Consider the following 24,342-nt stretch of genomic DNA (forward strand, 5'->3'; position numbering starts at 1 on the left):
GATGGATGCCCGAGTGTTGGGGGCTGAGATAAAAGAGTGGAGTCATGGCCTGCCACCGGATGTGGAGTGACATGACTTTATCCAGGGTCAGTCAGAGCAGGGGGGGACTTAAATGTGCACTAGAGGGACCCAGAGGCACTTTGAAGAGCGTTAGCATAACCTCCTTTAAAGGCCTCAATTTAATACAGTTGAAATTACCTGGGGAACTTGCGGCTAACCATTGTCAGGCTCAGCAATGGGTAGGACATTGGAGGATATGAGAACCTAATCTCTGGCCCCTTCATAGGTGAGGGGCAGCTGGGTGTCAAATAACTTCTGGTTTGTTTCTTAAGCCTCTTCTTTAACATGTCAATGGACCTGTCCTTCGACGTACCTGATGAGGTCAATCTTGATTAAAATCAGGACACTTTCTTATATTCCAGGAGGAAGATAGAGTTTAGTCTCGCTTTCCCTGATGACCTTTGGGTGTAAAAGGAACATTTGTCAAATATTGTCACTTTGAGGTATGCTTGGTAATGAGGCAACACCTGTCCTCAACATCTGCTTCAGATATATACAGTGATAGTTTTCTTAATCACTCCTAGAAAGCTGCCCAGATTTGGGTTATCCAGACCCTCCGATATCTAGGACTTTGTCAAAATATTTATATGATACAGGTGCTACTGATGGACTGCCACCATCACACAACCCACTGAGCTTTTACATGCATAAATTAACTATTACATAACAATTAATCCAGTGAGACTTCACAGAGAATAGAAGCCGACCCTAAACTTCTTCCACTGTAGACAGACACACTGAGAAATTTACACCAGAAAAACTGTTTATATACTTTTATTAAAAGTTTAAAATATGTCCTAGTACACAGAAGGTGAATAGTAACAACTACAAAAACAAACAAGATACCAGCTAATATGTTTACAACAAGCATACAGAATAAAAGTTAAAACTGCAACATGAATATAAAATCCAGCATATGCTCTAGATAGCTTAATTTCCCAACCTCTAATTCATCTAGGAAGACTAACATAGTATTAGAAGGAATCTCATAGAGTACAATTAAATGGCCCATCTAAAAAGGGTCACTTATGTACTTGGATATTTTTTAGGTGACAGAAAGAGTTATGGTCCACAACTTTTAATAAGCTGCAGTCTGACGAAATGTGCAGACGCAGTATCCTTCAAAAGGAAAGGTGTTGGTATCATGGTCGGCTGTGCGCCGGCAGCACCTCCTCCTGCCTGGTCCGCAGCTCTCTAGGGCATAATACGTATTCACAGCTTTCATATCTTTTTTTGCAGAAACTGTTTTTATGATCATGTTATTAAAAAAGAGTGTTTCTGGCTCTTTCTTTTCTCTTACACACTTCTCTTAGGCTGGTTTAATAACCAAACAAAGTAGACAGACAAGCAATCAAGATACCTTCTTTTCACAAATATGCGGTAATTTTTGAAAGGGAATAACTGGAAAGCCAATGAACAGAGAGGATTCAGAATAACATTCAATGCAAGCGCTATTATAGCCTTATAGCCCACTGCCGTGCGCTATACTGGTTGTTAACCCCTCGCGTGCTCATGACTGAGCTCGTCATAACGGCTACAACGCTCGCACGCGGGGCTAATTCCCCTGCTGTGCTGAACGTTCCACAGAAACGGGTGTGGCCGTGAAGAGTTCAGCTCGTCATGAGCACACAGCCACCGTGGCTCATGACGAGCTGAGCTTAGCACGAGCACGGGGGCGGTGTGCGCGTCCGCCCTCCCCCAGCACAGCGGGGGAATCAGCCCCGCAGGCAAGGGGTTAAAGGCCATGTATCCACGTTATAGGCCCAAACCGCTGGCGAGAGCCTATAACATGGGAGAGGGTCTTTTACAATCAGTATTGCCAGACGCAGAAGGGCTGTAAGGCTATTAGAACTTTCCACCCACTGAGGGTAGAATGTTCTGAATTAAAAAATTAATTAGAATCAGGAAAGACAAACATTGGAATGTTGGTGCAGGAGGTCTGTACCAGCCATTATAAGCCCCGAGCTGCTCCATTTTCTCCAATGTTCCTCCCAACATTCTAGTGTTCTACTATCACAATATCTACGGGCAGGCATTTAAATAGTGTACATGGTCAAGCATTTTAATTTCAAACTATACATTTTGAATACATGAAGATAAAACCATATATTAGGGGGCCGAGAGAACATGTATATTTTTTGCACTCATTAGATAGAGAAAAGCTAGAACCTTTCTGCATGTTTCTACACATTCCAAGCTAGCGCAGCTTTTTTATTTCATTGCTGTAGAACCAGCAGAACAGGTCTGCATTGTGTACATTTTAAAACTTTATATAGGGGCAATAAAAACTTTCCTCTGAGAAGTTCATAAAAAGGTACAAAAGAACAAAATGTGCAAAGTAGTCTGGGGTGACACCATCACATGGACACGGTCTCAAATCTGCTAAGGTGTAAAGAGTTGCTGGGTATCCAACCTTAAGTGTTAGAAAGTTAACGCGAAACCTTGTTAAAACAAAGCATTGATGTATATTCTGAATCAAAGGGAGGCCCTCCAAGTTATAAACAATCACTGAAGGTTGGCGGTTGTCTGCCACTTCTTTTTGATGCAGCCATATTCATGTAAATTGGTCTCAAAGTGGCCTTGTCTATACGTAAACATCATTCTGGGGAGGCATATAGATCCGGGAGCCCAATCTCCGCACAAACAGACATTACGTAGCAAAGCTTAATATATGTGGAGCAGCGTGTAGGTTCAGGCCGTCTATTAGAACCAATGTGTTTAAAGGTGTTTCCTCCCGTACCCAAATGGAGTGCCATAGCAGTGGGGGCATTAACTTAATTTTATCCACAATGTATGGGGCACCCACTTCATCATGACATATGGCATTTGTGTAGCTATGTGAAACTGCCCGTAGGTTTTTCAAGAACAAGTTTTCCAACCTTTGATTTCCTTGCACATCCACCTTTCCCCAAATGCCTGCCCCATTAGTGGCAATCGCCACGCATTTGCTTGTGTATATGGTTAACAGCTCCCTTACCGGTTCGGATCCCAGTTTTTTAAAGAATCTTTGGATACCAATGATGGATTTCGCAAACATTGCAATCCTGTCCGACAACATTCATTTGCACTGATAATTTGCATCAAACAGGATTCCTAGGTAGGGGAATGAAACAGTCTCACATATTTTAATGTAATTAATGGTGTGGACTGCTCTTTTCCTAGGCCGTGCCCTTAACGCCATCGTAAAGGTTTTGCTTTAGTTGGCTTTCAGGTTGAGATCGTGCATGAAAGCTATGTAATCATCGATAAGCCCTCTCCCCGTTCTAGCGATTAGAACAGCGTCATCAGCATATAATAGGATGGGAAGAGGACGTGTCCTAATGTAATGTGTGACCCATGCTTTCATCTTTAAACAGGTCTTTATTCGTGTAGAGAGAGAATAAAAAAGGGCAAGTATACACCCTGTCTAACGCAACTTCTAATTTTGAAGTGCTCAGTACGTTCTCCGTTTTGTCCAAAAATGACACCCGCATTGGCATCCCAATACATTTGTCTTCTAAAATTGATAATATCCTCTTTCACTCCTAACTCAGCCATAATGGACCAGAGTTTTGAATGAGTGAAGCAGTCATAAATTGCCAATAGGTCCAATAAGGAGAGAATATATTTTTAACCACTGTATATTTCCCTATATGAATTGATATGTTCAAGCACTGGTTTATCATGCCCAGCCCTTTTTTGAACATATAGTGTGTATCAGTTAGGATATTGTTCATGAAAGCCCACTCCTCTAATCTGTGCGGCAGGATTCGTCCCGTAACCTACACTGTGGCATCTGGGAGAAATACAGGCCTACAGTGTTTTTGTTGGGATAGATCTCCTTTTTAGGTCTCGCTCTCGAGACCTATTGTCATCGAGATGCCTCTCAAGGGTGACAGACTGGGGCACACGCGCCGATTCTGGTCTGTGGACGCGCACGTCCAGCCCGGCGCCGTGCACATCTCTTGCTCCTCATTCACAGCGTCAACCTCAATCAATCACGCGCGCACACACAGCATACACACACTGCATACACACACACGCAGGCATACACACACTGCATACACACACACGCAGGCATACACACACTGCCTACACACACGCACACTGCTTACACACACTCACACTGCATACACACACTGCATACACACACACGCGCTCAAACACACGTATGCACACAGCCACCCTCCCCCCCACCACCCACTCACCTGGCTCTTTTGTCGCGACTCTCCGCCGCATCACCTGGTCTTCAAAATGTAAGTGATACTATTAGTCGCATGTGCCAGTTCGTGCTCCCAGTTTAATGTCCTGTAGCCATCCTTTCGTAGAACAAATCGACGCTCTTGTTTTAACAACACATGCGCACTGAGCGTGAAAGAACTTTGCCGCACGTGCGCAGTGTGTTTGGCAGCGTGCGCAGTTTACCTGTATTCTCTGGTTCTTTACTTTCTGTTATTTTGAAATGTTTTACAGTTGGGTATTACAAATTCTAGAACTGGAGGCGAATTAAAAACATATCTTCTTATTGCCGAATTATGTAACTTAACCTATCATGTATTTGTAAACGCATGTTCACTTAATAACAGACGTTTATTGTGATTCAACTTGGTTGTACTTATTTTATCGACCCTTGAATGATGAAAACTAAGTGGACGCCCCAGGATTCGAATCTGTGACCATTAGGTCATTCCCGGAGTAGATGCAATAGTCCATCGAGACACCAAACCTGGCACGATTGTGTTCGATAGGGTGTTTTGGTCTGTGACGACAGCTGTGAATTGAGGGTCTTCCAAGCCGTCTGTAGCCTGGATCTGTTAATTTCTTGTGTTCTGACTGTCCCCAATTCTTTGCATGATTCTCTAATATTTGAAATAGGCGGGCTTTGCACTAGAATACTGAAAGCCGAACAGGCGGGCTTCGCACTAGAGTACTGAAAGTCAAAGATTTTGATCACTGCTCTGCAAATTGGCATCCGTAATACTCCGCTGATGGTGACAGCTTGCCATGGGGTTACGTGCAGGTGTTGCACCACGTGCTACTTGCAATAGTGTTGTCACACGCCAAGAATGGAGATAAACCACTTTGTGCTGAGGGCCTCACCACCAGACAACAACCTGGGTAACGTGATGATACATTAAGTTCATTGGTTTACGCGAAAACCTAAGACGCCGGCCATAATTGAGTAGGCCGGAATCATTTTATTTTGACACAAATTCAGTGTGCTGATTTCTTTGCTGATCTTTGATGTTCTTTGCCCTGGGGACGTTGTGTTTGTTGCTTGTTTAATTCTCCCATTGAAACCAACCCGTCCAACCAAATCTCCGACAGGGAAATTTTGAGGTGTCGCTCACTCTTCTCAAGAAATATAGATCACTGGAATGTCAGAGAAAGCAATTAGCCTCTCAGAATTGGAGCGGCGATAAAGCTGCACATTTAATACGGAATAAGGAAGTTTTCTGGTTGCTGTTGCGCGCGGGATGAGGTAGTACCTTTGGGCACATGGGAAAAATATTCCATGAATGTTGTAGGACACTTGTCAGAAGTTCCCGACAATGAAAGGTAAACCCCATTCGTACACAGAAAACATCTTTGAAATGTTCAGAACTTTGGGGCAGATTTACAACCCCATGCACCACTTTTGCAGAGTTTTTAATGTGGGAAAAATGAGGTAAAGGTGGCTCAAAGGGCTTGGAAATAAGCCCCTTGTTTTATTTTCATCATGGCTCATGGGTTCCTTGGGATACGCTACATAACATGTATACACTGAAGGATTTGTATGGCATGCACACCCTGAAAAAATGAGTTGGAGACTGGGACGTCGGTAACACACACCACAGGTACTCCTGCCATCGACCTTACAAGGATAAAAGGCAGCCGCATCCCTGACTCAAATCTGGATGGCCCTTCACACCATGCCCTAACCCACTGGCAATCTCACCGGTCTAGGACCCACAGTCTCTGCAGAGAGCAGGGTAATGGGGCTGCAATCTCGCAAGCAGGCTAGCATATCCCAAAATATGACGGTGTGACATGGTCTCTTTGAACACCAGGAAAGCCCCTCGGGTGATTCACAGTGATCAGACCGCACTGGTCAGCAGCGCAACTCAAAACGTATAAAAAGAACTTGTGAGGGTTAAAACTAACATGGAACATATGTACACAGGCTGAGCTTGAGTGACAGACCCGCCACAAACTAATCACTACTCTTTTTTTCTGCAGAAGGTGTGCAGTTTTCGGATTATAGTATAGCACTTATGGTGCAATTCATATTTTTTGTAATCTCGACTGCCGGAGGAAGGAATTAATAAGTGAACGTGCTAAGAGGAAAATAAATAAATAATCGGGGGTCCGCCATATTAGTAGAACGGGAGGACGTGAGCCAGCCGCTTGACATTAGGCTGGTGATTCCAAACATCGTACCCACTCCCTCTCCCCAAATGACTTTGAACGAAGAAGGCGTATCTTGCCTACCTATGGCTTTCATTAGTGGGATAAAATGTAAATGTGAAAATCTGTGCTAGCTCAGTGGGCTAAGGCGCCTGATGCAGATATGCCTGCGCGCACCCATCAGGTCAGGGGTTTTGAATTCCGTCTTTCTAGGGGTGATACAATGCGCCCCGAAGAGTCGGTAAAAGTAATACCTGATGTTGAATGGCTACAAAACCAAGCACTACGTACACATGAGTATACTTTGTAATCATTTTAATATGATGTAGCAACCTTGAAATTAAGAAATATGTTTCTTTTGTCCTATATTGTTTAAATACTTGATAGTGTCACATTTCATGCTCCATGACAAATACAAAGTTCATGCTTATTTTTGTGTTTCTTTTTCCAAAAGAGATTAACGTGTGACTGCTTTTCTATAGTCTTTTGTTTTAGCACTGCGGCCTTCATTGTAGCGTTAATATAGCGCCTCACACACTCGAACGGGGACATAAAGCGCTTTTGCCAATGTCATCATAGTTCTTACTGTATAGAAATATGCAAATACCATTGCATGATATTCTGAAGCAAAAAACGCAAAAGTGTAACGCACAAGGCAAAACATCAAAAAAGTTAGCCTAGTTTGCCTCTCACATTAGAGCTGTGGGTTGTGTTGATCCACCCGTACTCACGACAGAAAACAAACGTACTGCTAGTTGCAATCATAACATGAAACAAGCATTTTCAATGCAATTGGTCTCGCATTTGTGAGAGTTTGAGCTGTTGGCATTGTAAATGAGTCTTTTATTTATGTTTTGGTTTTAAAAACATAAATAAAAGGCATTGCCATTTACAATGCAAATAGCTTAAACTCTCGCAAATGCCAGACCAATTGCATTGAAAATGCTTGTTTTAAAACTGGGATTATCCCAGAGCTATTCCATGTAGGAGGTGGGCCTACCTAGCAAAGACATTAAAAACATTGGTAAGCAGTGGGGCCTATCAAATATTGGCAATCTTGAAACAGATCTAGAGGACCCTTGTCTGGACCCGGGGCCTAGCCCATGCTAGGGACCTCTGTGCCTCCCCCAGAAGAACTAGTCAATGGTTGGTCTGCTGCGAGGTCTCCCCGTGGCCACCTTGAGATGGGTTCAGCATTGTGGACTGAGTGTTATGTCTGCTCTAAATATATTCCACCCACTCTGCTTCTTGAATAAAGACTTCCGTAGTTGGATCAGATGCTTCCCTAAAATAAGGCGCATTTATAACCTTTCAACAGAAGCTCTTTCTTTTAGTTCGCTGGCGCCTGAAGCGCCTCCCATGCATCCTCCTTTAACTCCTTCCATGCTCATGACGGAGCCGCTCCGTCATGAGCCTCGGTTGAGCTGTGCTCATGACTGAGCGGGTCCGTCATGGCCCGCTCGGTATGCCTGCGCGGCGCGAATTCCGCGCCTGCGCTGGACGTTCTATTGAGCGGGCGGGGTCATGACGGAACCGCTCCGTCATGAGCACAGCTCAACCAAGGCTCGTGACGGAGCGGCTCCGTCACGAGCATGCGAGCGCCGCTCGGCCCCACTTCTCCCCTAGCGCGGCGGCCGAATATCGGCCACAGCAAAGGGGTTAATATTTCTTCCTGACTGCAAGTGCCTCCTTGTAATGTGCCTGTGCATTCATACTTAGTACCACTGCTCTAGGTTTAATGCGTAGGGCCTTATGTAAATCTGTGAAGACCTTAGTACATCTAGAATCAACCCATTCCCTTGTTTGAACACTGGGCCTACTGCTGTCCAGCCGCAGAGACTGCCTTATATTATCAGTAATGCCTCGGAACGCCGTTTTAAACGGTGTGGGGTACGCTTGTGAATCCAGGCATATAGCCACTTCAGCTTTAAAGTGGTTCAGGGGCGTGGCCAAGATGGCGGAATGAACGGACGTGTTCCTCCCGAGCTCCCGCACCCGACTAGGCCCTGAGCCCTGAAACATCGCTTTTCTCCCCCCTCGCCAGCCCGGAAGACCGGGCACGTTTGGGAGAACCTCTACATGCAGCTGCGTTGAGCTCCGGTTCCCCCACCAGCCGCGGCATCAGGAGCGGTGAGCCGGGTCGCTGGAGCCCCGAGCAGCGGTGGTGGTGCGGGCCGGATCTGGGGCCCAGCTGGAGGTAGCGCAGACCCGGGGGATCGAAGAGTGAGGTCCCTCGAGGTGTTGTTGCACGTCGGCAGCCCAGCGGAGCTGAAAGCCTGAGGCCGGGGTGGGCTGGCCAGATCCACGGGGGCGCGGTGAGCCCCGGACCCGCCCCGGAGACTAATCGAGGCCGCGGCTGCGGCCTGGCCGGAGGATCGCAGAGGCCCAGAGCGCCGACGAGACAGCACTGGCAGAGAGGCGAGTCCCGGCGGAGGTCCTGTAGTGTACAGGAGCGCGACAACGGCCCAACGGAGCTGTACGCCTGGGTCCGGAGAGCGCTGACCAGTTCCCCGGTGGCGCGGTGAGCCCCGGACCCGCCCCTGAGGTTACTCGAGGCCGCGGCTGCGGCCTAACCGGAAGAGAGCGGAGGCCCGGAACGCCGGCGAGGCGGCGCTGGAGGAGTGGCGAGTCCCGGCGAGGAAGTTCCCGGGCGCTCCGCGGTTAGCACCCGGAGGCTGGAGCAGTGCAGGTCCGGTGTTTCGAGGCTGGACTGAGGCGGAGCTGGGCCCTGGACACAAGATTCCCTCCCCCCGATTTCAGCAGAGGAGGTGAGGAGCTAGCCGGGGGGGCATAGGGTGAAGCAGAGCTCCCAGAAATATTGCTGGTCGCCCACGCACGGAGCGGGTGTTTGAAGTGCGCCACGCCGGGGAGGACTTGAGGCCGCGGCGGCGCCTGGCCCAGGACACCTAGCCGTGACATCCTGGGCGAGTCTGCAGACTTCCCCGTTAGGATAGATAGAGCCCATAGAGTGGGACCGCAACGACGGGCGACAGGGCCCCCACCAGACATTCTGGCTTTCCTTCCAGATTATCCGCTGAAGGAGCGGATCATGACTGAGGCGAGGAGGAAGCAAACGATCGTTTTCCGAGGTCATTCAGTGGCGCTGTATCAAGACCTGTCCGCGACCACTCTCCAGAAGCGGAGGGCGTTTAAGATTGCGACGGATTTTCTGAGGCAACACGACACGCCCTACTCCTGGGGGCACCCTTTTCGCCTCATCTTCCGATGGAATGGAGAAGCACACCAGCTACGATCCCTCCTGGACGTCTGCGAAGTGCTGGGGATCACTGCGGAAGAGGAGGACTCCTCCACGCCTAGAAGGGGAGATCCTACTAACAGCGGCTGGCGGAGAGTTTCGAGGCGCAGGTCGTCTGCCGCTTCACGGAGGCCGGGATCGCCCACCAACAGGGCGGAGATGGCGAATGCAATCCGAACTGTTTCCAGGTCTTCAGCGGCCGAGGATGAAGTGGCACTGACCGCATAACTTGGCTCCGGGGGGAGAATGACTACGCATTACTGTTGGAGCAGGCTCGGGGGAAGGTGGGGGTGTGGGGGCGGAGGGGGGATGCTTGTGGCAGGTCGCCCACTAAGGTAATTTACCACAGCCTTGTGCGGTAAGGGCAGGACTGGGACTATCAGGACTAAGGGTCATGGGAGGGTGGTGAGAGATGGGTGAGTGGGGGGAGTTTGGGGTTCGAGTTGGGGAACGGGAGGGGGAAGAGTTGGGGAGTTGGGGATTGGGGGTCCAGGGAACCGGGAGGGGGGAGTTGGGGACGGATTTGTCCGGTGCTTTAACTGAGTCCATTCAGCATTGCCAAAGCTCGCAGGCCTATTCGATTGATGGTTTGATACTCCCTGTTGCAGTATGGCCACTGAGGCGAGGTGACTCTGATTTGGTATGGCGGGGCTGAAAGTAGTGACCCTGAATGTGAAGGGGTTGAACAATCCCACGAAACGTAGAGCAATTCTCTCCTTATTAGAGAGTTCGCAAGCGGACATTTGTCTGCTTCAGGAAACACACCTACTAGCCGGAGACTGCCATAGGTTGCGGTCCCGCTCCTTCCCCACACAGTTCTTTTCCTCCAATACCACGAAAACGGCTGGGGTGGCTATCCTAGTGTCTAAATCCTTTAGAGGGGAAGTCATATACAAACTCGTAGAGCAGAAGGGGAGGCTGCTGGCATATAGGTTTAAATTGGGCCCCCTACAGTTTACCATAGGGTCAGTTTACAGCCCTAACGAGCACCAGGACCGCTTCCTCCACACTGCCTTAGTAGATGTCACGGCGTCACCAGATAGGCACATCATTTTGGGGGGGACCTGAACTTGGTGTTCGATTCCTCTTTGGATAGGTCAGCGCAGCGGTACCCACAGACTGGGGAATTGTCGAATGCGGTGAGAACACAACTAGCTGATTTGGATTTACATGACCTCTGGCGAGGGTTTCACCCCTTAGATAGGGACTACTCTTATTACTCACACGCACACAAGACATACGCTCGGTTGGACTATCTGCTGGTCTCCGGCCCGGTTCGAGACATGGCCACTGCTTCCGAGGTGGGGGTTATCTCTCTTTCGGATCACGCGCCGGTCTCGGGGACCTTCCTCCCCCCGTCGATCCCGGCACAACGTGGGGTCTGGCGACTTCGGGATACTCTCCTACACAAAAAGACTGTGGTGCAGCGCATAACGGAGTCCGTGCAGGAATTTCAGCTGCATAACTCCAACCCAGACACCAACTTAGCGACCCAATGGGGAGCACTCAAAGCGGTCTTGCGGGGAGACTTCATAGCAATTTCGTCAGCCGAAAACAAAGAGAGGAAGGTTAAGCGGGAGGAGCTCACGCAGGTCAGGGAATTGGAGCAAGTACATTGTCGCACTGGGGCCCCCAGAATTTGGAAACAGCTGAAAACGGCGAGGAAACTCCTTTCAGCTTTGGATTTAGACAGGGCTGAGTACGCGGCACTGCGTCTTAAACACGCATACTATACTGGGGGGATCGCTGTGGCCGATTACTGGCTGCCAAGCTCAGAGTTGCGCACCAAAGCCGTCGGGTAAAGGAAATAGCGGTGGCAGGGGGACTATCAGTCACCGACGACATTGACATAGCTGAGAGATTTCGCCAATTCTATTCTGAGCTTTACGCGGAGGACGACTCGGTGATAGATGAGCCCGATGAGTATCTGAACTCGGTGGCTCTCCAGTCTCTGGCTCCGGTGCAGGCCGATTACCTGGAACGTGAGATTCGGATTGAGGAGGTTGTTACGGCAATCTCCAGGCTGAAACTCGGGAAGGCCCCGGGCCCGGACGGCTACACCTCCCTTTTCTACAGAACGTTCTGCACGATCTTGGCGCCCATACTGACCAAGCTGTTTAATTCTTTTGCTTGCCCTGGTGCCATCCCGCCAGATCTCCTGCGGGCGACTGTCTCAGTTATACCTAAACCGGGGAAGGACAGGACTCAGTGTAGCTCGTATAGACCAATCTCCCTTCTAAATGTCGATCTTAAAATATATACGGGGATCCTGGCTGCGAGGTTGGCGCAGTATATCCCTGGACTGATTGAACCGGGCCAATCCGGCTTTGTACCTGGCAGGCAAACGGTGGATAATACTAAGAGGATTGTGCATGTACTGGAGAAAGCCTCGCAGATCCCAGGGGAGAGGATGCTACTTTCGGTCGACGCCGAAAAGGCGTTCGACCGGGTGCACTGGCCGTATCTGGAGCAGGTGATGGCACGGATGGGCATAGGGGAAAAATTTAGGAACATGGTGTTTAACTGTTACAAGTTCCCGTCGGTTACAGTACGTGTCAATGGCTGCGGGTCGAGGCGCTTTAATATTGAACGTGGCACGAGGCAGGGGTGCCCATTATCCCCTCTTCTTTTTGCTCTCTACATGGAGCCCTTTGCCCAGAGAGTGCGGCAGAATCCGGACGCGATCGGGGTGCGGATGGGCGGGTATACTCACACGGTCAGCCTATATGCAGACGATGTGCTATTCACGCTAGAGGACCCGAGGCGGGCTGACTTTGGGGCCAGGTTTAAAGTAGACAAAGTAGGGGCCTTTGAGACTAATGGGTTAGGTGACAAGGGGGAGGTACGTCTGCACTGACTCAGCCTGAACCCCGTCCGCCCTCCATTCGCACGCGTCACTAAGCAAAGGGGGAGCATGTGACAATAGCACTGGCCGACATTGCACCCCTCCCTGGCCGTCATCCACATGTTTCCCCAGCATTGGGCCCGCCTCGTTATGCATCCTGGGTGTCTCCGCATTGGCCAAATGTTTAAAAGAGCCCATACAAGATTCAACAAGTGACTCGACCGAAGAAAGTCTGCTGGAGATCACATTTAACAACGCAACGATACGTTGCTCCATGGCGGCGAAGATCTCCTTGCAGCTATTCAGAGTCAGAGTCATATCCTCAAAAACACGTGAGTTAGAATTTACAGAAGACTGAGGTTGAAGGTGTCTGCTCAGGGGGGCCTTTATTGCTTGCCTGTCCTACTCTGGGGCCAAGTGACTCCAGCAAGCCTTCCCCTGGTGCTCCCTGCGACATGTCGACCAAGGATTCGGATTGGTGCTACACTATTTCTTTTATTAACTGGGCGATTACTTAACCCCTTCGAGGCTATTGACGAGCTGGGCTCGTCATCGCGCTTACCTGTCCTGCGCGGATGACAAGGCCAGCTCGTCACGTAACGCGGTAATTTTGAATTTGCCGCGCACAGCGGGAAAAGCCGCCGCAGCGATGCGGTTAAAATCTTTACAGTGTAAAACACATGAACAGGCCTCCCAACCACCCTTCCCCCAGAAACAACCCGGTATTCAGCTTTAAAATAGCACCGTGGCTACATGGGGTCTATTAACTACTTTATGTCCATTTAAAACTTCAATTAAAAAAAAGAGTTAAAATATTGGGTTACCACGCTTTCACATTTTTACACCTATTGGGATCAATGGTTATATAAAAATCCAACAGGGTCATTCCCTCCCTGATATTAATTGTCATTAAAAAAGAGTTCTTAGCATGCCCTCTGATGGGCCCCAAGTTTGGTTTATGATTCCAGTGAACTTGCGAAAACGCCCTGGGTTAGGTGACGACTGACATGGTTAGGGCACCAGATGATTTTCATTACAGAATTACAGGAACCCTGAATTCTCCGGCCATTTGATGGGAATCAAGTGCAATTCTAATTTGATGGATGAACTTGCCAACTTTGGGAAGTAAGCAAGTTGTGATTTCTGAAAAGCACCAATCCGAGGCCTCACTGCAAGTTCTGAGGCCCATGTCCCTTAGTGGTGCTCCACTAATGAGGTCGTTGATTTTATGGTGGCCTCAAGTTTTTCCTCCGCGCTATTGATCTCTTTATTTAGTGCACCCATTGCACCAGTTAGGATTTTTTTTAATGAGCCAATTCCCCCATTCTCAGTTGCAATATGCTTCCTTTTGCTCATATTAACAGTTAACACTTTATTCGAAGTCCCCACCAACAGTAGCCCAATCGCTCCCCTCCTCATGTGTAAGTATTACTGCTAACTTGTGTAACTCTTATGCAAGCAAAAAGACAAAACTGCAAAGGCCTTAAAATACCTACATAACAGGTTGAACTCAGCTCCGCTCTTCAGTGAGACGAAAAATGTCTAACCGGCATGGGCAAAGCAAGACCAGGGAGACCCCAGAGGATGTAACAGCAAAACGTAGCCCCGAGCCAAGAGGTGAGGTACAGCCCAGCCTCTTCTGTTCAATGACTGGTGCTGGACAGGCCTGCCCTTGGCCAAAGCGTCCCCATCTGCGGGACAGGCGGCCGTCCTAAATAGCGCCGAAATCAAATGCAGCTGCTGTCAACACCAGGAGCACCTCCTGGGGCACTGGGTGATCTGTAATTTATAATTTCTCCCCCTTACAAATGTTGGTGAGCCCAGTCTGCAGGACAGGGGGTTGCACTAAATAGCACTGAAATCAAACACAGCTGCTGCCAATACTAGGACCACCTTATCGGCCCTGGGTGATCTAGAAATTGGAGTCTCTCCCCCTTACAAATGCTTGTGAGCTCCTTTGTCAAATAAAACAAAGAGCAGTAGTAGCTCGGAAAGAGCAGAAAGATGCAGAATGATTCTAGCTTTTCTCTATCTAAGGAGCACAAAAAATAAAAGTATTTATTTCTGTTTGTCATAATCAGATATTTAAATAGAGTCGAATAAAGAAAAGTAACATTCAGTTTTCATTGGTGTAAACAGCTGCTTCAATTATCCTGGCAGCAGGCATTGTGACCTAAGAACTCTATGGTAATAATTAATAATAGTCGAGTTCGTAGGTCTTTTCTTTATAATTGGCGATTGAGTGCGTCACAAGTTGCCGATTATAAAGAAATTAGTGACTGACATTTATACAGGGATTACAGAATCCCATGTATTATATAAAAATAATCCTGTGGCACGGTTTGAAAGCTGTCATCTTTGGGTATGAGATCCATGCACAATGTCCGAGTTGTACATTTGTTTCTAGAAACTTTGCTGAAAAGTGTAAAACAGAGCCAGATCATCATCTTTAAGTGAGGACAAAGAAGAACTTATATTAATGTGCAGGATGGGGCATTTATGAAGCTGTTTGTTGACATGATAGGTAGTATAGAATTGTGATGGAATTCAAAGATACAATTTACTGCCAGGTAGAAACTATTTCAAGAATTTCCAGATCCAGTCACTCCCTCCACCTTTATCGCACTCCTGTTTTCTCCCTTTGTTACTTTGTTTATCTTGCTCTTCCTCCCGCTTTTTGTGTTCCTCCTTTTCTTACAATTGCTAAATGCTTGATGCAGAAAAATGAGAGCTGGTATTATCCACCGGCAACCACTATTTCAAAATAAGCACTGGATACATGTATTCATAACATTTCTAATTGCTTTTATACTTCAGTTTTCCAATACAAAGTTTCTGTGTCGACTTCTGTTTGCTATGACTTGGATTTCCTTACCAGAACTTGACTCTCATAGTAAATAATATATCTTTTCAGAGTAAGGCTTTTCATTGTATGGCAAATGTTCTTGCACATGAGTTGTTGTCTTTCGAGACATGTCTTACAGTTTTGTATAGACGTAACAATGACAACTTGATTCTTGAAGATGTGTATTATAAGGAGTACAAAATGAATCCAACCTTCATTTTCACACTATTTATAGCTTACTAGATCTCGTGTCTTTGTTTTCTTTTTCATATGCTGTCTCTCATGGGAAATCAGACATTTTTTCTGGGTAAACCCTTTCCCACATTCCATACACGTATAACGCTTATCTACAGAATGTATTCCCTCATGTTTTCTAAGTGCTGTCAGATGGTTAAAGCATTTTTCACATACAGTACATCTTTAAGGTTTTTCCCCAGTGTGTGTCCTCTGATGCACAGTAAGTATGACTTCATGGCTAAAGCTTTTGTCACATTCAGTGCACTGATAAGGTTTTTTTCCTGTATGCGTTCTTTCATGACCAGTAAGATGGTGCTTACGGCTAAAAGATTTACCGCATTCGGTGCACTGATAAGGTTTTTGTCCAGTATGACAACGCTTGTGGACTGTAAGATTTCCTTTTCTGCTAAAGAATCTCTCACAATCGCCGCATTGATAAGGCTTTTCACCAGTATGTATTCGCTCATGATGACTTAGAGCAACTTTATCACGGAACCTTTTACCACATTCTGTGCACTGACATGGTTTCTCACCTGTGTGTATTTGTTCATGTTTAATAAGATAACATTTTAGATAGAAGCTTTTTCCACACTTAGAACAGTGATGATTTTTTTCACCGGTATGCATTTTTTTGTGTATATATAGTTGCCCCTGCTGAGAGTACCATTTTCCACATTCACTGCACCAATACGGTTTTTCACCTGTATGGATTCTGTGATGAATGTTCAGGTTACTACTAGAAACAAAACACTTGCTACATTCTGAGCACTGATAAGGTTTCTCACCCGTATGCTTTCTTAAATGGTAAGTAAGGCTTGACGTATTCTTAAATCCTTTCCCACATTCAGTACAAATATGTAGCTTCTCACTCACATGGATTTTTTTGTGGACAGTGTTGTTTGTACCATATTTCTTTCCCTGAAATGTTTCTTCACCAGTGTGTTTTCTTAAATGTTTCTTCATGTCACTACTACAATAAAAGCTTTTATCACACTCAGTGCAATGAAACGGTTTCTCACCTGTGTGGATTCTCTCATGGATAATAAGAGAAGACTTTACGAGGAACCTTTTCCCACATTCTGTGCACTGATATGGCTTCTCTCCTGTATGTATTCTAATGTGAACATTAAGACCACTCTTCTGGTAGAACCTTTTTCCACACTCAATGCACTGATGAGGTTTTTCTCCTGTATGTATTTTCTCATGTTTAGTCAGACTACTTTTATCAATGAAACTAATGCTGCATTCAGAGCAATGGTATGGTTTCTCGCCAGTGTGTGTTCTCTCGTGGATAGAAAGACTTCCCTGCTGGCAGAATCTTTTCCCACATTCAGAGCACTGATGTGGCTTGTAACCTGTATGTGTTCTCTCATGGTTGGTAAGGTGGTTTTTGTTACTGAACCTTTTCCCACATTCAGAGCACTCGTATGGCTTGTAACCTGTATGTATTCTCTCATGGCATGTAAGGTTGTGTTTGTAATTGAAATATTTTCCACATTCAGAGCACTTGAATGGTTTGTTACCTGTGTGTATTCTCGCGTGTGCAGCAAGTGAATACTTCAACTTGAACTTTTTTCTACATTCAGTGCACTGATACATTTTCTCACTTGGAGGCATTCTCTTGTGGATAGAAACTTCTGTCGACTATGGATAGTAAACTTGGTCACTTAGGTACAGTAAAGCTCTCTCGGCTTAATGTAGTAAACTCCGCCAGCAGTGGCTCTTAAGATCTGTAAACCTGTAGTTAATATACTCTGGCAGCTTGTGGCAAATACTCTGCATTCATACAACTCTTACCACATTCAGTGCACTGATATGGTTTCTCAGTAAAAACGTTTCACTTACATTTAGAAAGCTCTCCCTGCCAGCTGGGATAGTTCACACATTGGAATACTCACAGAGTTCTCTATCCAGTGGGAATTCTCCCATGCAATGGAAGAAGAAATATTTAGCTCCAAAAGGGTCCTGCATGTAGAAGCTCGGTCTGGCAACTATCAGCTGTTTTTCCAATTTGAAGTATGACAAACCGTTTCACATTCTTTCTCAGTTTGTGATTGGTTTTAGCGATGTGTGGCATTCAGTGCAGCTTCACTATTTTCATTACATTTTTAGAAGTGTCTTTCGTTCAGGTGATGAAATACAGGCTTCAATGTCGCCTTTTCTGCTCAAGGTTTAGTTACCTATAGGATTAAAAGAACCTCTCTGTTAGCTTTCTGCATGTACAACAGAACGAAAAGCATTAAATACCTTAACTTGTGCATAGTAAAGACATTCTGTGCCCCTGCTGTTTTTTTTTATTGGATGGATTTTTATTGGGTGGGTAATTTCAATGTGATTGTCATCAAGATGGTGATATACAAGCACCTCGATCAACATAATGGCTAATAAAATCTAAAAAACTGTCTATTCACCAGTTCCAGGACTGCACTTTTACGTAAATGTATATGTAAGAGAAGGAACCAGGTATTAACTCCCAGCGGTGCTTCACATGTGATTTGGAATATATTGAGCATAAGCTTCCCTGATCAAATAGATGTGCGTCTGGGGAGTTATCATGGGAAGATAATACCAGGTTGCTTTCTCTTATCTATTAGGTGGTGTGAAACATTGGCAATATACAATGATTGGACTGTCATTGTTGGCATTTACAATTTCAATTTATTTAAATATGATTTTGGAACTCCTTGGAGATCCACATATTACATAGTGACAAACAAAATATAATAAAATGAAACCATATGTAAACAACTTGTACTAGCAAAGAATACACAAAGTTAACATACCATTCATCTAATACAATTCTACAAAACATTTGAAAAAGTTAAAAATTCTGTTACAAAAAATTTCATTTGGAGGACTAAAGATAGCATCTATGAGAGTTCTTACAGATAAAATACCAAACTGAACACATACAGGCTTTACCCAGAGACGGCGATAAGCCATTAATGCTGGACAAACTAGCAGGACGTGTATAGAGTCTTGAACTGAGACATTGCAGAAGTTACATACATTAGATATGCCGTGCCATTTGGCCAACAACTTATTCAGGGGAAGGAGATCCTGCCTAAGAAGCAGCCAAAAACGGCGTAAACCATGGGGTATGTTCCAGGAAACGTAAGGTTGTATTTGTCTAAATAAACAAGAATCAACAGCTTGCGTAGCCCCCTTCTTTTGTATAATCAAGTTGCGATCCCTTTCGTAGCTTAGCTTCCATGTGGCTTGTTTTAATGTTAATTTTAATTGGTGCATAGAAAGGTCTAAAAGAGAGGCTTCCTCCAAGTCCAAGAGTGTAATGGCCTTCCTGTAATTCTTTATAAGAATCGAATGCTCTTTTTGGGGGCCCATCAACTCTTTTGTAATTAGGGATCTTAGAGTGGCTGGCTTTCCTTTGATTAAACAGATAATCCAGCGAATAACTCCTGCTAGGCCCTGTGCCCAGCTACTTCTTAGACCAAATTCTAAACGAAGGGCTGCTGCACTGCAACTATTATTAACCGAAGTTAAGCTTCTCAAGAGGATGCCCTCGATAGTGTCCAAGAAACCCCATTCGACTAAGTCGATTAATTCTACGCCGTAAAGCAGAGTTGGGGGGACTTTTGCCCGGAAAGCCTCCAGCAAGTGGACAAAGTGTCTTTGGCCGGTTGATTTGTACAATGCTCTTAAGCCATTTCCCTGAGACTTTGCCTTACGGGAGCTATTTTCTATGTGGGATTTGTTGCTCAAGTTGCTGTTAACAACCTTGCCCAGGAATACATATGTTTTTACTCTTTCTAATTTTTGGCCTCCCAGCTCCCAGCTAATGTGCTCCAACTTCAATTTTTTCCGCCCCTCCATACACATTATCTTGCTTTTGGAGATGTTTATTTTCAGGAAATGCTCTTCGGAGAAAGTGTATAATGAATGCAGACGATTGTTAAGACCTTTTGGGGTAAGGTCTAAAATTAATATATCGTCCGCATACATTAGACAAGAGATATATCTGTCTCCCAGGCGTGGCGCAATTCCTTCACATGCAGATATAGTAAGGGGGAGATCGCTAACGTAAAGGGAAAATAAAAGGGGAGCTAAAAGACAGCCCTGTTTAAGGCCATTCGCCGATGGAATGAGCTGGGATAGGCTCCTTTCTCCCCCCAACAGCACTTTGCACCACGTGTTATCATGCAAATCCTGTACCAAACCTAAGAGTCTATGAGGCATTCCCAGGGCATATAATTTTCTCCACAATACTTGTCGGTCGACCTTATCAAAGGCCGTGGAGAAATCTATGAATGCCGCATAGACTTTCCCCTTTCTGGCTCCAATGTATTTGTCGATTATTACCTGGAGGGCGGTTAAGTTGTCCATGGTCCCATGGTTTTTCCTAAAGCCTGTCTGCTCGAGTGGGAGAATATTTGAAAACTCCACCCATGCGTTTATTCGTTTGAGCAGACATCTTGTAAAAACTTTGCCGATTGCATCCAGCAATGCAATCTGGCGGTAGTTCTGAGGGGATAAACGATCTCCCTTTTTAAACAATGGAACCAGGATACTTCCCTTCCAGGAGGGTAAAACCTTACCTCTTAGTAAACAGATGTTAAAAATTGGGCAGAGAAGCGTACTCCATTTAGCCCTGTTCTGTTTTAGTACGTTAATGGGCAATTCATCTGGGCCCATAGCCCCTGAACGCCTCATTTCCCCGATAGCTAAGTCTATGTCCTTTTCGGTAAAAGGCTCTAAAGGCAAACTCATTTCAATTGGCCATTCTTGGGGAGTCACCGTATTATTGCTTGCATAAAGGTTAGAGACAAAATCCCTCCATATTTGTTCCTCAATAGGGATGGGTAGAGGGCTAGTTCTCAGTCCGCACCCCTCACCTATAAGGGACCAAAATTGCCTCATTTCCCCGTTAATAGCAGCTTCTCTTATTTTTACCCAGATGGCGTCCTCTTTTTCTTTACGTAGTGAGGCTAAAAGCCTTCTCCTTTTCCTTTTTAGCGTTGTTATTTGTTGTGCTATAACACCTGTTCTATTTAAATATTGGGCCCTTACTAATTTATTAATTTCTATGTTAAGCAGTCTCAGAGGGCAGGGAAATATACCAATTGACTTTTTCTTATTCAGCTTTTTTGCCCCTGTTATCACTGACTTCAAGAACAGGGAGAAATTTTCAATTTCAAAGCCATACCAGGAAGGAAGCTCCGATATTGCTACATCGAGCATTGCTTCCAAATTTCGATGTGCCCTTGCATTCCAGTAGCACCTTCCTGATTTGGTACCGAAGTTTGTTTGATCACTATTCAGAGTCCACTGATCACATTTAGAAGACTTTACATTCATCGAGATGAAGAGGATTCTATGATCACTTAACGGTGTATCGATCACGTCGATGTCCTTCAACAACTCAAATGATTGGGTCCCCAGTATTACATAATCAAGAATTGATTCCCCTTGGTAGGATTTATGCGTGAAATTAGCTGGGGAATCCGAAGGGAGTCTCCCATTTGCAATAATCCCATCCGTTTCTGCCAACTCGTTTAGTAATAGTTTGCCACGTTTGTTTGTTTTTATATTTTCAGGGAACGTTGCTCGAGGGATATGGAGAGTTTCTTCTCTCATTTTGTCACAGAATAAGTTTAAGCTAGCGTTGGAGATCTTGCAGTTCAAGTCCCCAACTAGAATTATAACCGTTCTTGGATCTTTCTCCCTGATACTCTGGATAAGAAGGAAGACCTTTTTTAAGATTGCATTAAAACCAACTTCTGGAGGTATATAAGCATTTATCAGAGCCAGACGGTTACCAGCTGTAGGATTACCAGACCCAAATAAAGTTACTACCTGAAAGAGGTTACTCGGGTCCAAAAAATGCTCGTAGTCCCAGTTTATTCGGTTTGATAAGAGGCAAGCTATACCCCCGCTGGCATGTCCTTTTTTATTTGAGGTGGCGCTACCTTCCAATACATAATAGTCTTTCCCTATTTGAATGTTATCAGTGCACCATGTCTCCTGGAGGCATATGATATTTGCCTCTAGGGTCAGAAGGAATGCTGTTTTCTCCGGACTGTTTTTTAAACCGGCTGTATTCCAGGATATTATAGATAATTCTTTGCTAAAGGTGCGGATTAGATAGTTGTTTACTTAAGGATTTTTCAGCGAGTACTCTGGGAAGCCAGTTCCATTGGGCATTTTCCTCTCCAATAGCAGATTGATAAGAAAGCAAGGTAGGGTTAACGTAGGATACTACACGGGAATCTTTAGACTTACATATTTTCAACTCTGTGATCTCACCCACCTTATTTATATTACCTGTTGCTGCTTGCAACAGAGAAAAGGGGGGCTTCTGTTTAGTTTGGAATTTGGGAACATTGTTTTGTCTAGTATGCCCTAACACCGGAATTACATCTATTCCTCTGCTCTGCAGATCTTCTGAGCGTTGCAGAATTAGATTGGCTACTAACTTAGAATGAAACTTCACCCTAGTTATCATCCCCACTTCTGATTTTAATAGTTGAACCCTATCTAGATCGGCTGATTGTATAAGTTTCAGGTTGGCGGGGGGGCGCTAGAGGGCGCACTGCAGAATGGCCGCACTGTCGTGAGGCTCCTGCTGCCCGGAGCTATTATCCGTCTAGGGATCCTGATTACCATCGATGCGCCCTGATCTGACCCTATAGATCTACTGGGATATCGACTGACCACCCACGGTCCAACTCCTGGGCCGATCGGAGGTTGCTGGCCGAAGTTACGAGGATTTCAAGTTTCCCCGACTTGCGCTCTGGAGGTCTGGTGCCCCTCGGCCCGGCGTCATCATTCATGCCAGCCCGTGGCTCTGCACGTGGGGTGTAGGCCCTGCTCTGCCCCTCTCCACCGGGCCTGCTCGCTGGCTGGGCAGGCGGGTTGCTACTTCTTTGCTACCGGACTGGTCTCTTGTCTCCTACATCTGCCTGCCTGGATCCCATTGCTCACGGAGGCATAGCGGATCTCCTTCTGGCTACCTGGAGTTCGCTTCTCGGGCCTGGGTGCGGGGACGGCCATTTTTTGTCGTCGTTGGGAGTGGCGGGGCGCGCTGGCCTGCTCGTGCCCCCACGAACTCGGCTGCTGTTCGTGCCCTGTGACCGGCCTACATCCTACTTCTTACTTGCCCCGGTCCCCTGCTGTGCTACTAGCACACCATCATGGGGAAGCCGGACACTAAGCAATCCAAGTTGTCCTTTGACTCTGGAGGAGCTAGGAGGGGTACGCGGTTGCTCCAAGATGCTGGGACTTCGAGGTCTCCCCCCCCGCCTGTCGCTGATAATGTGCCGCAGCCACCACCACCGGACTTTACCCAGATGATGCAGGAGATGAGGCAGGGGTTTGCCACGATAGTGGACAAGGTGGACAAGATATCGTCGCGCATGGATGCGGTCGTCCAGAAGCTGGACGTGCATGAGGAGCGCCTGACAACGGCGGAACAGCGCATTTCGGACCACGACGACACGGCGGCCACCCATAGCACCCAACTGGCGAGAATGGACAATATATTACGTGTTATTGCCGCTAAGAATGAGGAGTTGGAGGCGAGGAGTAGGCGCAACAACGTTCGCATTGTAGGTGTGCCGGAGTCCACAAATGTGGGCAAAATGGAACTTTATGTCGAGAGACTACTGGTGGGCGCCATTGGGGCGGAAGCATTCTCGTCCCAGTACATCGTTGAGAGAGCGCATCGGTCACTGGGACCTCGGCCGGCCTCTGGGGCCGCACCGCGCCCCATCATCGCGCGCCTTTTGAACTACCGTGACCGGGACGCAGCCCTCCGAGCTGCCCGCACTAATCGGGCCCTCTCCTTCGATGGGGTGTCTTTCACCATGTACCCCGACTTCACGCCGATGGTGCAGGACCAGCGTCGTAAGTTTCTGGGGGTGAAAAAGAAACTTCGGGAACTACAAGTGGACTACGCCCTGCTTTACCCTGCCAAACTTAGAGTGACGCACCAGGCTAAGCAACATTTTTTCACCAACCCACAGCATGCTGAGGATTTTGCAAAGCGCCTCCAGCGCGAACGAGCGGCGGCAGATCGGGGAGGCGATCGAGACCCTGAGGATGAACATTCGGCGGCTGAGGAGGAGGTCGCCTGATTGGGATGACTTTGGTCTTTGTTTCTGTTTTACTGGTGGTGGTACACTCTGGACGTCTGTCTTTTACGATGACTTCTACTGACTTCCTTGTCCGCTTTAGTGGCCTAAGTGATATCCGCTTTTATCTTTTGTTGGTGCGTGGGTCGTGTCATGTCTGAGGTGAGAGTGTACGTATTGATTTTTGGGGTCGGTGTGGAACCGCAGGATGGTGCTATCTGGTGTCGCGCTCTGGGCACCCACCCCCCCCCGCGCTGCGCCTGGGGCCGTTTGAGACCTGCTGGCTCGGACACTGGCGTGGTGTGAGGGAGTGGTATTGTGCACCTCTAGAAGGTTCCCCGAAGGGTGTGCCCCACTTGTATCTTTGATTTGGAATCTAGTCCTTTGTTGGTTGACTGGTTGTGTGTTGGGGAACGGGGGGGGTGGGGGTACGCATGGCCTGATAGTTGGGGTGGCATCAGGTGGGTGGGTGGGGTGGGGATGAGGCTGACTGCACTTGCTCGCCCGGGCTTCGGGGATCAGTGGTTGGATGGCTGCTATTGGATGTCTGCACAAGCGCGGCTCCGTGCCTGCTACCTAGGCTGGCCCATTTATCATCTCGGCGGAGTTGATCCTGGGGCCCTTGCCCCCGTCCGCCTTGAGC

The 24,342-nt window shown here is 46.8% G+C and overlaps 2 protein-coding genes across 3 annotated transcripts in view; both read right to left on the reverse strand.

The window, feature by feature from the left end:
• LOC147700513 (uncharacterized) overlaps nt 1-24,342 on the reverse strand; it is a 240,773-nt gene that overhangs the window by 111,476 nt on the left and 104,955 nt on the right. For both annotated transcript variants that reach the window (XM_086929669.1, XM_086929666.1), the window contains exon 4: nt 17,508-17,789. The gene's annotated coding sequence lies outside the window, so the exon portion shown is untranslated. The remainder of the gene's footprint in view (nt 1-17,507; nt 17,790-24,342) is intronic.
• Nucleotides 13,189-17,501, reverse strand: LOC147700514 (uncharacterized). The gene has a single exon (XM_086929677.1). The coding sequence runs from the start codon at nt 17,224-17,226 to the stop codon at nt 15,793-15,795; it is 1,434 nt and encodes a 477-aa protein (XP_086785803.1). The 5' UTR covers nt 17,227-17,501; the 3' UTR covers nt 13,189-15,792.

Source organism: Lissotriton vulgaris, chromosome 7, assembly GCF_964263255.1.
Source record: "Lissotriton vulgaris chromosome 7, aLisVul1.2, whole genome shotgun sequence".
Taxonomy (NCBI): Eukaryota; Metazoa; Chordata; class Amphibia; order Caudata; family Salamandridae; genus Lissotriton; species Lissotriton vulgaris.

Excerpts from the sequence above, each read along its gene's own strand:
- LOC147700514 (XM_086929677.1), bottom strand. The coding sequence starts at position 17,226 with ATGCCTCCAAGTGAGAAAATGTATCAGTGCACTGAATGTAGAAAAAAG.